The following is a 13,230-nucleotide window of genomic DNA, read 5'->3' as shown; positions in this document are numbered from 1 at the left end:
CGATTTTCGACGCTGGCCTGCTTTATGGAGTTCGCTTCGAGAGACTATGTACATGTATCTTAAACGAGCGTCACGATATACTTGCGGTGAATAAACATTTATCAAAGAGCCGTGAACGCGACATCTTCGTCGTTTTGCAACGAGGAAACCGATGTTTAAATACGCTGGAAAGATTCATGGCTGCTAGAACCAGAACATGAACAAATTTAACTCGCTAAATAGACCTTTGATATTATATTTGCCTTGATACGAGTATATTCTCATGGTGTATTTTAAGTTGCTTCTAATTTTAATTACTACGGGAATTACGATAATTGAAGTTCCTTACAAAGAAGCTGACAAATTAAAAGAAATGATTCTATATTTAAGTAAATTGATAAAAATCCTTTTAAGGATTGAATAACTAATAACTAACGCTCTAATTTAATCGGAATTTTGTTTGTTTATAAGGATACAAATTATAACTGATATAACTACAATCTCTAATTTTAATTTCAGAACTAAGAAGATTAATTTCATAATTATTTTGATAAAATGTACATACCTAATCATCAAATTTCTAAATTACGTGATATTATAGAAGCTTAAATGCTCGCTCGAGAGGGAAGATTTGTACCTAGAAATCTCATCGACGATTAACATTATCGATCCTGCATTAATTATCTCAATACAAAGACATAAAAAAAGTGGATAACTATACCGTCCCGTAATACCTCAGCTTCACAATGAGCAAATCCCCAACCAGAAGACAATCACAGCCATTTATCATGCATTCTCTGATCCTCTATTCTTTCAATTTTTTTACATTTTCACGTTTCATCTGTTCCTCTTCCATTACGAGACCATCGAAAACTCTGTACAGGGGAAAACGTAAAAAACAAGATGAAAAAAATTGGAAATAAAATACAGAAACGAAGGAGAAACGCGAGTGTACGTAGTATGTAGAAGAGAACTGTACCGTTAGTCATTTCTTGATGCACGCGTTGCACAGTATGCACCAGTGGGTTCCAATGCGATGGCACCAGATGCATTCCGGTTGACTGGCGATGCGACGGCTACTTGGATTGTGCGGATCACAGCGACGAGACTGAATGCGGCGAGTGTGCAGCATCCTCTTCCTCTTCGTCTTCCTCCGTCAACAGCACAAAGATCATGAAGAAACCCATCCTGGCGATGAACACCATGTTCAAGTCTGCTTTGCACTGCGGGGAAAGAAGGTGCATGTCGGCTAACCACATCTGCAACGGAGAGATGGATTGTCCTTGGGGTCAGGATGAGCGATATTGCTGTAAGTGAAGCATTTTTGTTGTAGATGAGGGTAATTGTTTTATTTGAAGTAGAATATTTGATAGGTAACAGTTAAGGGTTAATAGATAAGAGGAAAATAGAAGCTGAGAGATAGCGTTAAATTATTTGGAGACGAGTCATTTTTTAGTAAAATTATATATTAGACATATAAAAATAAATTATATGTTACACTTATCCTATAATGTAATAATTAGACTGCAAATAATTATGCACAATTTTATAAACGCAGAAATTGTGTTCGCCCACTAAATATCATTACGAGGTCTATATCTTTTTTTAATATTTTGCCAGTGAGACTGAGTCAAAGAAACGGTGACGTGGGTGAAGGAAGGCTGGAGGTATACCACGCAGAGATGGGCAAGTTCATGCCAGCCTGTATCCCTTACTGGGATTCGAATACCGCTAAAACCATCTGCTCCATGCTCGGATACACGTAAGAACATTCGCAATAAAATATCCATTATATTATCTTGTCAGACGAAAGACAAATATCTGTCACTAAATCGTTTTAGGGCGCCGCTTTCATCCAGGTTGATGGCGCAAGGTATGAATCTTACTCAAAGAGAATCTAAGGCACGCCGGACGAACCTTCTAAAAGAATTTCAAGAATGTATCACGGATCAAGAAGCCTATCCAACTGCTGAATTAACTTGTTCAGAATATGGTACGCTACTTTCAACGACGTATTAATGAGTAGTAGACCATGATCTTTTATGCATGAAGTATCCAAAATGAATTATATAAACGAATTATAGTTCGTTATAATTTTTAACATGCAAAAAAATTGGAGTAAAAATCTGGGACCTGTTAACGAGCTATACGTTTAATTATTGCAAATTTATAAATTTTATTCAGCTTGTGGACGGAGAAACACGGTTTATGGGCACGTGAAAGCGAAAACGAGAATCGTAGGTGGTGTAGAATCAGCTCCTGGTGATTGGCCTTTTCTAGCAGCTCTTCTTGGAGGTCCTGAACAGATCTTCTACTGCGCTGGGGTTCTGATCGCAGATCAGTGGGTTCTCACTGCGTCTCATTGCGTGGGAAAGTTAGTCATCACACACCTTTCTCAATTTTTCTAAGGAACTTGAACTTACCATAGAGAAAATAACGAAATGTTGTTTTACCAGTTACACTGATATAACTGGATGGACGATACAACTGGGGATTACTAGAAGACATTCGCACACTTACCTTGGTCAGAAGCTTAAAGTGAAAAGAGTCGTTCCTCATCCAGACTACAATGTAGGTGTCGCTCAGGACAACGACGTGGCTCTTTTTCAGGTATATACTAATTAATATGACTTTAATTTATATCTTTGAAATAATTATTTAAGGAAAATTTGTCTGCAATTATTTTTAGTTGGAAAAACGAGTCCAGTTTCACGAACATCTAAGACCAGTCTGTCTGCCAACAGCTGATACCCATCTAATACCTGGAACACTGTGCACTGTGATTGGCTGGGGAAAGAAAAACGATACTGACTGTATGTAATACGTCTTAACAGTGTAAAGTGTCGACTGTTAAAATTATACGAGAATTTTAACGAAATCAATTTGTATGTAGCTTCTGAATACGAGCTAGCTGTGAACGAAGTTCAAGTTCCAGTCTTAAACAGAGAAGTTTGTAATCTGTGGATCACGTACAAGGAATTGAACGTCACCGATGGAATGATATGTGCTGGATATCCGGATGGAGGGAAAGATGCGTGCCAGGTAAGTTTGGAAATTCTACAATTGAAAATGAAATTTTTCTCCAAATGAAAATTTCGACTTCGATCTTTAACACTAGAACTACCACAGCTATGATTGCTTACAGCAACAGTAAGATTTTACAACAGTGCTCTTTTGGAAATTTAAATGATTTTGTTTCGTAAAATACGTAGATAAAAATTTATCTTTTTCCTTGCTTTATACGCATATCGTTTCATATACGTTTCATTTCGATTTCCTTGATGAAAATTTTATGGAAAACTCCGTTTGATTTCTTCGGTAGAAATCTTGATTGTTGATAGTCCTAGCGTTAAAGTCAGAGTTTTAAGCAAATTTTCCCTTTTAATTAATAGGGCGATTCCGGAGGTCCTCTGCTGTGCCAAGACGAGCACGACAAAGAGAAATGGTTCGTAGGTGGAATAGTTAGTTGGGGTATAATGTGTGCTCACCCGAAACTACCAGGGGTGTACGCTTATGTGCCAAAGTACGTGCCCTGGATTCGCAGTGAGATGGCCAAGTACTCTGACATAGGTATGGGCTAATTAAAGAATAAAGATCGGGACGACGATGACTCGCGCTAATAGGAGTCATTCACCGAAGAAGTATTCAGGTATTTAGTTAAGACAATAATTTGAATGACAATAAGTCTAGTCAAGAAACTAAAGAACTTTGTTAGGTGTCATGAAAAAGTATTTTGAAGGTATTAGTAATTATACACTTAGGTAGACGCGATTATTCCAGCCGTTTGTGTTGATCTGTTAGCTTATAAAGATTCTACTTTATTACCAGCACAAAATGTGAACATATTGATACAAATTCCCTTTTGAATAGCACATTTTGAAACATTGTACACTGGTGAATCTTTCGAGAATATCTTTCTCTATAAAGACGATACAATCTCAATTACGACAGACGCCGTGACAGACAGTTCAAAGTCTTCGTATTCCGTTTAGCTATGAAACTTGCTCCTTTCAACAAGTATTTTTACCATGAACTCCTGACATTCTCTCTAAATGACAATAAATCTGACGACATTAAGGATGAATGCAAATGTGATCAAGTTCTAATAATCCATGTACGATTATTTAAACAAAGTTCAGAGTCAAAGTAGGAAGTTGGTTGACGTAGATTAAACAACGGTTTCGTATCTTTCCGATTTCCTACGACAATAGCTTTAAGCAATGAATTTAGACTTTTGCATTCTATTTCCATTTCTATGCAGAGGGTACTTTGAAACTTCAACATAGACAAACGTCGACAAATTTCGATTCTACGTTGATCAATTTCTAAAAGCTTCTTTTACACTTTAACGATAAGAAATTTAGGTAAGAATGCAAAAGCAAAGGTGAAATAAGCGGAAACATACTAAGGAGGAAGAAAGCTTCAGACAACGAGCTCTCGTCGCCATTTTCTAGAAAGTCAACGGCCGCTTCTACTTTGAAAAAAGAAAAACCAAAATCGAAGTAAGTTAAGCGAAAGTGTGCGCAAACTTCCCGTCGAAGTTGGAGGCGGTCAAAATTCTGCATCAGATGCGACAAAATAATTACAGAAAAGAAAGAGATAAGAAAGAAAATTTTCTATCACCGTCGGTTTTTCGAGGAACCGCGTACGTGCCACCAAGTGGTCGATAATTCAATGGGTGTGCGTTTTACTAAAGAACGTCTCTGTTCGATGGTAAATTTGGAAACTGTGGCAATAAAAAATGATCGTAAAATGAACAAACGGATCGTGATTTCTTTACAAAAGATGCAAGATGAATTAAGACACGATCGCTTCTGCTTTTAAAAAATTGCTACGGATACTTTTGTACGAGTTTTACAAACGCACACCCAACGTAGGTAAAATACTATGCACACACTGCATGAGATGCATCAGTGCATTCGTAATAAACGTTTCGTTTAACTATAAGAGTCTACTTTAGAGTATTATCGATATGGTTAATCTAAGGTGTATGTTTGTTAACGTAGATGTAAATTATAATATGTATACGTGTTTAGCGTTGCGTGTATTAATTATATAGTAATGTAACTCACATGTGTAAGTATAGACAGAAGAAACATACATAAATACGTATGCAAAGATAGAATATGTAAGCGTTAGGATCGGAGCTGAGTTCGATTCAATCGTTAGGTTCAGTTATTTTTAATGAAACTTGTTTCATAGTCAATAATCTAGCAAAATGTCTTTGCAGCGATTTCAATCTACCGATGTCGCAAAATTTAACAATCATTTTGCTTTTCTTAATCTTTGAGAAATTAGAGGAAGCATTATTTCCTGATTTTAACTTCTAACATTATAATATCTGTAATTTTCAATTTAATTTTCTCAGCTCCCTGTTTAAAGCTTGACTAATATACGTACTAACTATACTAATCTCCAGCCCGTGCTTCGAAGGCATTGATTCATAGTGAAAGCATTCGAAGCATAAGCAAAAATAGTATCTGATATTATAACTGATACAACGCTGCTTGTAGTAATTCATTAGAGCACTCGGCTAGCTTAGACGTTAGATTAACACATGTTGACTGAATTCTAGGGACAATACTCTGCACCAGCACTTTTTTGATCTGCACCCAGATGAGACGAAGATAAAAAAAAAAAAGAAGTGAACATAGTTTTTAAAAACGAGTATACTTTGTACTTGATATGTATATTGTTTATGAGAAGAAAATCTAGGAGCCTTACTAATTGACTTAGACTTTTTCTAAGCGATAAGAATAGCGGTATTGTTGGTCAGGACAATAATCGACCTCGTTTTTTCGTAGCGCCATTTTCTTATCCGTCTTTCTCTCTCCATCGGGGATACTTTTTGTACTGTTCGAAATACGAAGCTTGTTTTTTACGTGAATTTTTTCATAGATATTTCGTAAGGGACAATTTATCTATAGAGGTTTCAGTTTGTATAAAATGGAGAACGTTTTACCGTCGCTAGGTAAAAGGATGCTTCCACGTGTTTCTGCTCCGCCGTTTCCGGAAGTAACGACGCTTGCTCTCGTTTCGTAATCATTCGAACGGTTCCTTTTCTCGAATGAAATGCTCACTTTTCATCCCTAAGACGCGTTAGAGGATAAAAGTCTTCCTTAGTATCCAGACAACAGGTAGTTTTAAGCGAGGAATAATGTAACATTTAATAATAACCGACAATACTGTGTGAGCAGACAATAAATAATATTAGGAAATGTTCCAGAATGGACAATAAATTAGCTCGTAAGCTCGTTAGGATATAATTTAACTCGGTAAGCCAGCAGATATATGCATGTGATCGTTGAACAATTCTCTCGTGCAACGTGTATCAACGATGTAGTCGTTGAGCAAGATGATAGTTTAAAATTTAAGAAACGCTAGATCTAAACTGAGTCAGCATTTAATCTTTGATTTTCGAATGTTTCTCAACAATTCGTTTCTCCATTGCCAGATTCTATTCAATGTTAAAGAAGTACTGCCTCGGTTTCCAAATATTATAGCTCGATTTTTTTCTAGTTAAATCGGTGAATTAATTTAAAACATTAGTTTAAAATATCCGCTACTGTCTGACTAAGAGGAAACTTGTAAAATAAGCGTTTGCCCATTGTCATATGCAGTCTCACTACTCGCTGCTACTTTCATAAGCTTTGGTTAGCTCGTACATGAAGCCGAAAGAGAAAATACGTAAAACGTAAAATGGCGAAGTTAAAAATCAAACAGGACAATCAGGAATGTTAGAACGTTTTCTTGACGAGGATATTTTTCTAAATCGAGTAGAGGGACGCTTGATTTCGTACAATAATTTAGAAACGTTCGCAGTACGATAGATTTGAGAGCGGATGATGCAAAGTTTTACGATAAACAGCACGTAGAAAGTACTTTTGCTTTGCATCTAAAAAAAAGTAGCTTCTGTGTTTCTCCTTTCTCTTAGATTTCATATCAAATGGCAGTTTTCGAATCTCGTCTTCAACTATTGTGATGAGGTGGCGGTTTGTACATGAAATCGACACTTATACGTAAGTCTATAAATAAATTAACGTGTAAGCAGGTGGTTAAGAGAACTTACAAATCTATTTTACAGAAACGATATCGCTCGGTTTAGTTGGTGGCCCGGCACCAAAGAAGAAAAAAGATCGTATATTTCCTTTGAGACGAAACGTGTTTCGCACGATGGATTTTTATATATTTTTTTATCGACGTGGGTAGAAGAATGCCAAGAGAAACGACGAGAGAAAGCGAAAAAAGAGAAAAAGATACGCGCGTAGATCATGCGGAACGTGAGAATCGTGAGAGTCCTTGTTTCATTGAATGATTTTAGAGGTTTTTTACGCGACAAACGTTACGAGTCAATAATCGTAGTCAATTTAGGAGTAGATGTATCGTAGGCAAGACGGCTGTAATGTTTGTACTTGTTAGGTACCGTGAAATCTTCGAGTAGATCACGTTTCCCCTCATTTTCTATGGTTTCTCACATTTGTTTAAATTAAGAAAGAAACAAGAAAACGCATCCTTTCTTGCAACTTTTACAGGTTTTTTTAATAATCTTCCCGATTCTCTTGGACTTCCACTGGTTTTATTAACATTCCTTTAGAATTTTTCTAATTTTTCTGAAACTTCACTAATCTTCTAATTGCTAGAATCTTTCTATATTTCTTGAAATTCTTTTCTTCGTTTCCGCTTACTTTCTCAACTCCATGTAGACTTCGTTTGGAATACAGAAATTTTTATTTTACGAACATTTGGTCGATAAGCTTTTCTCCTGTCTTTTTTTTGTGATTAAATTCCCAGATCGATTAATTTCGAAATACTCGAGGTTGTCGCGAATTTGCTGCGCACAAAATAACCGATGTCCCCCTAAGGAAGAAAACTTCTTCCTTAGAAGAAGACTCGAGAGGAAAGTCTTCGACAGATATCACGAAACTGTGTAACTACTCCTGTGAAGTCAATGTTTCGATTAGCGAAGTAATCCTATTAATTACGATAATTACAAAGCTAGGAAAAGGAAAAAAATGAGATAACTATCTACGATAAGATTATTCTAAGCTATCTAAGCGAAAATGGTATACTTATACACACTCACACCTAAACACGCTGTAAACGTATTTGTACAAACATATTCCGATCTTGAACGATTTACACTCGAGCCGTCTAACATCGGAGTATAAGATGTAAGAAAAAATGAAATGTCTAAACGATAAGGAAACTTAGCTTAAGGAAAGAGAGAAAAATGTTGTCGTGACAGATGTGTACCATAAAAGAGGAATAATTAAAATATGTAAATTTTAAGATTCATGAAAGAGCGAGGATAGTTACCAGCGCATCCATACAATCGTCGTTTGAGCTTGAACGTTGTTATAATAAATACGTCACTGTATAATTACTTATCGAATCGACGATCGGCTAAATCCGTATCGGGTAAATTATACGTCAATTCGAAGTTTCGAAGGATAAACCAGGTGTAATAGGATTATTTTAACGAAAGTAAATGACGTGGGAGGAGGATATAATTGGATAGACTAATATACTAACGCGATTCGATTTGGGTTTAGCGGATCGTGTAGCGGAAAAGTTGCTCTGTGATCTTCCTCCGAAAGGAAGTTTCCAGGATTACTAGGAATTTATCGAATCATTATTACTACATTAAATATCAAATACATGCGACAATTTCTAATCGTAGAATTTTATCAAAATACGTGCTTTTTTAATTCGAAGAAAACGTTGCGCGTGATACAAATTTTTTCTTTTTTTTTTTTTTTTTATTACGAAACTGTACCGTCAAAACTTCCTTGTCATTGCAAGATCTCAAGAGCAGTCGTTGTCAAAAATACCAGCAAGCCGTTTCAAAAGAAAATAATAGAAATTCTCTGTGGAAACGTTTTGCAAGCAGGAGAATTAGATTTAAGTACACGTGTAACACACGCCTAATTAGTCGCGTGCTAACGGCGCATTTATATGCTACGTATCTCGCCCCGCGTTCTATTCGATCGGGTCCTCGATGAAACAGCTAACAACGACACCGAAGAACAATCATAGCGAAGAATATCAAGAGAATTAACTTTTTTAACACGATCCCAATACTCCATAGTTGATAATATAAAAGAGATGAAACAGGCGAATACAACGCGGGGATGTCTAAATGTGATTGCTTGTTGTGCCCGACACAAATCCTAATCGTACAATCAGTGGTCGATATACCAAATACATATACACAAACATATATATATATATATATATACATATAAAAAAATATATATTAAAAGAAAAAAAGGAGAAAAAATGAAAAATAAAAAGAAGAAACCGCTAATGTTTGCAGAATGTTTGAAGAATTAATTACAAGATGAAATAATTCTATAGCCAGAGAGAAAGAGTATCTTTTGACTCGTTCAAAGGATTTTAATTAAATCATAAGCGATGTTTGTATGTTGTATATGTTACACGTAGATGTACATACATAACTAATGTATACACAGACACATACGTATATTTATAATATACGCAGCTAGATTAACGTTGACTCTAAACGTAGGTAAACATTCCACGCGTTCTGTGTCGCTGTGATTGGTACATAGACCTTAGGCCAGTGTTGTACCGTTAGATTTCTAATTATCATTAACGAGGAACCGGGACAGTCATTGCCATCGATCGCTCGAATCGGCCGATCGTTAGTTTCGGGCTTCGCTGACACGAGTCTTCTCCCGATAAAATATACAGTTACCGAGAAAATCGTCAAAATGAAATTTCTTTAATGAATTCGAAAGAAGATCCGGAGAGTCTCGGAGATCTGTCAGTTTACTTTGCGACGAATTACAACAGCTTTCTTCTAATGTATCAGCGTTGTATAAGAATAACGTCGAGGCATTCTGTGTTTACGTAATTTCGCAACTTGCGTGAAAAATCGGTAAATCGATGGTCAGACGGTCGAATCTGTAATCGATCAAAAGGCTGGAAGAACTTTCAGAAGCTTTGTTGACAAATTTCCCGAAGTAAAATATTTCGTTAATTAATATCAATCTTCGATCGTGTTGCCAGACGTATCAGCGTTATTAGTTAGGCTACCGCGGTTGTCTAAGGAGAAATTGAAAGCTGACAGAAAGGTAAAACGCAGTAGATTCCATGTTTGCACTGCCTTTCGCGTGAGAAATGACTGTCTGGCCTCTGAACGGTTCAAAAAGAACGGCGAAGAGAAACAAAAGTGGCGTTGTTACATATACACGCATATATCGGTGTGTTGGAATGTCCGCAGAAACTTAAGTAAAAGCAGATAGAAAATAAAAACAAAAAAAAAAAAAAAGAAGAAAATGGAGAAAAAATATCTATATAAGCGTAACATATACTATATAATGTATAATGTATGGTAGTAGATTACCAGGAGGAAATAATGTGAAATGAACTCTTGCTGGCCGAGAGTTGTAGCGTGTCGATTAGCAGTATATCTAAACTATATGAAGATGCATCTACCTGCAGCGGTCTCGCGTTTTAAACCGCGAGAACAAACAAGAAAACGAGACGGGGGGCGGGGGGAAGTAAAGAAGAAGGAGAGTAAGGAAAGTAAAGGAATTTATGATGTCGGAACATTCGCGTGGGCCGCGCGATACAGAATTTATAATAGGAACGAGCTTACTCGTTCCCACTTTGTAACATTCTGCTCTCTGAAATTATTAAAAAATATTCTCATTTGAAATTTTAATTCCCAAAATTAATCTGCGTTGTGATAATTTCAGATTAACGACAGCAGAAGATTAATTTCATTCGACTGTAATTCTTCAAGTGGAATTACTCTACTCGTATGCAATTTTATATATCAGAGAATCGAAACCCTTAAAGGCTATCATGCGTGACATTTCAGCCCGCACGAATTTTGTTGTAATATTATCGTCCATCGATAGGATCATCGCAATGTTATTTATACTCACTGGAAACGATTTAATGAAAATTCCATTTCTCTCGTATTATCAATTTCTAAAACACAGAAAAAAAAAGACGTGGTTGGATAAAATTTCACTCGTGACAATATTAACGTGACTTTATTTAATGATAGCTTTTAAGGGCTGCGATGAGACGTTGAAGTTCTTTCGAAAAGATGCAAGAAGAGGAGGAATATATTTTTGCAGATTGAATGCGAGGAAAATTGATTAGTTTCAAAGTACAAAAGACAATAAAACAAGTGACTTTTTGCCAGACATATCCGGGCATATCGTGTAAAATGGAAAGGAAAGAAATGGAACGGGATAAGTCGATATTTTCGATTATACCGGAAGAGTGTTTCGATCTGCAAAAATGGATTTCGTCGTTAAGGAGAATGGTACGGCAGGTGCGCGCTATGAGCTCGTAAGTGCAACTCGGATCGGTACAAAGAATTATACTACAAAGAAACAAAAACAGAAGAATAAGAATACAAAAAACATAATAAGAGATAAGACAAAGATGTATGTGCTGTAAGAGAATACTACTATGCAAGTTATGCAAGAAAAACACTATATCTATGATGAATGTTGATATATGATATATTTATGGAAAATTCGTGTTGAGAAATAAATTATGTATTAAGAGTAGCAAACTTTTTTCACATATATCCCAGTCTTTATTTTTCTGAGAAATATTTTATTTCTTTCTTTTAGAAGTTTTAAGAATATTCAATATTATTATATATGTTATTACAAATATATTTTTGATAAATTGAATTGATAAGTGAAAGTGTATTGCCGGCTGCGATGTCATCGTGCAGCTACACAATCGAAAATAGCAATCATTTTATCCTTCGTGGTAAGCGGACAGAATGTTGATGCATTATTTGTCAAATAATTGTAAATCAAACATTATTATTTTTATAATCTTTATTGCATATTTGTTATTCGTATCTTTGATTTTACATCCAAATAGAAAATCAGAGGAAATGAATAAAATTACCGAATGTCGGTAATCAAAAACCATTCGCTCGCTCAGAGTTCAGTGGATAACTCCTCAAGAACTGGCCTCTTCAATGCCCAGATGTCAGACATTGTACCCTAGTGCCGTTCAGCCTATTCGAACTATTACAGCCCCTAATAAATCGTATTACACATTATCGCTTAAGAAAACTATCAATTATAAAAAAAAAAAGGGAAAAGAAAAAAAAGAAAGAAGGAATAATAATAAACTATTTATTTTCTACCTTCAATACGCTATCGTTCAACAAGTTTCGAGTCAATCTACATTCACTCGACTTCCTCAATTCTTCATGATCCTCCTCTATCCGCACAAGCTGATTTCCTTTTTCACGAGAATCAAACTAAAACGTATCAACGTCGCGCCGTATTCGCGTAATCCAGAAAAAGGACGAAGGGATTCGTGCAGCGTGTCATTCTTCGAGGAATAGTATCACCGTAATCCGACGACAGTGATTACACACCGTTTTGCCTTCCTATCCAACGTAGCAGGATGTAACTGGTTGAGGATCGTGAAACGAAGGGTTCCATTCATCGCACAGGATCGTCGAGTCCTCCGGGATAATGGGGCGAAAATCCAGAGCGAACGATGCACGAGATGGGATTTGCCGCGATTTGAAACCTATCCGCGTGAAATCCGTGCGGCGTGCTCCTAAAACAACCAGGCGGAAACGTGCGCTCACGCACATTTGCTTGGATATTTGTCTCGAATTATTGTTCTAAGGACTTTCAAATTCGACTGAAAGACTGTCGATGGAATAACGGAAATTTCATTCAAAAAAGTTTACTTCAAATTTAATTTAGAAATCTAAGCAAAAATGGAAAGTTCAATTCGAAAGACTATGAATGGATCAATTTACTCAGAAGTTCAATTCTCTCACTCTGAATTTGATACATTTAACACTAGAACTAGCGATAATCAACACGAAGCTATTTCTACCAAATCCAGTCAAAATAACTGGTTTTTAAAAAATACATAATAATAGAATATTTTTATATTTATTGATTTATTACTTTCTCACAGAAGGAATTCCATGTTATGTAGTACATTTTTGGTGTTATTAATCCATCTGGCATCCTTAAATGAGGGTTGACATATTTATAAAATTGTAAAACCAGTCATATTGACTGGTGTGGTATTTTTAGTGTTAGCATCTAGCGATCTAGCGATCGATCCGGAATTTTCCTGATAACTGATATCATCATATAGAATGATAGGCAGGAAAAATTTTAAAAACGTGTGGCAAGTTGTACAAAACGAGGAAACTGGTTAATTGGAGTTCGATAAATAGATTGCAGGACTCTTTTACACTTTGACAAGTAC

General features: G+C 36.0%; 1 protein-coding gene across 1 annotated transcript in view; it reads left to right on the top strand.

Moving 5' to 3' along the window:
* The window catches only part of LOC122571574, a 48,887-nt gene extending 37,353 nt beyond the window's left edge, over positions 1-11,534 (top strand). Inside the window, exons 12-19 of the mRNA XM_043735504.1 lie at positions 992-1,288; positions 1,600-1,741; positions 1,821-1,972; positions 2,164-2,353; positions 2,436-2,589; positions 2,669-2,792; positions 2,873-3,021; positions 3,372-11,534. Of these exons, the coding sequence (XP_043591439.1) occupies positions 992-1,288; positions 1,600-1,741; positions 1,821-1,972; positions 2,164-2,353; positions 2,436-2,589; positions 2,669-2,792; positions 2,873-3,021; positions 3,372-3,560 (1,397 nt within the window). The 3' untranslated portion in view covers positions 3,561-11,534. The remainder of the gene's footprint in view (positions 1-991; positions 1,289-1,599; positions 1,742-1,820; positions 1,973-2,163; positions 2,354-2,435; positions 2,590-2,668; positions 2,793-2,872; positions 3,022-3,371) is intronic.
* Positions 11,535-13,230: the final 1,696 nt, after the last annotated feature.

Source organism: Bombus pyrosoma, linkage group LG10, assembly GCF_014825855.1.
Source record: "Bombus pyrosoma isolate SC7728 linkage group LG10, ASM1482585v1, whole genome shotgun sequence".
In the NCBI taxonomy this organism is placed as follows: domain Eukaryota; kingdom Metazoa; phylum Arthropoda; class Insecta; order Hymenoptera; family Apidae; genus Bombus; species Bombus pyrosoma.
This window is presented reverse-complemented; position numbering and strand designations above follow the sequence as displayed.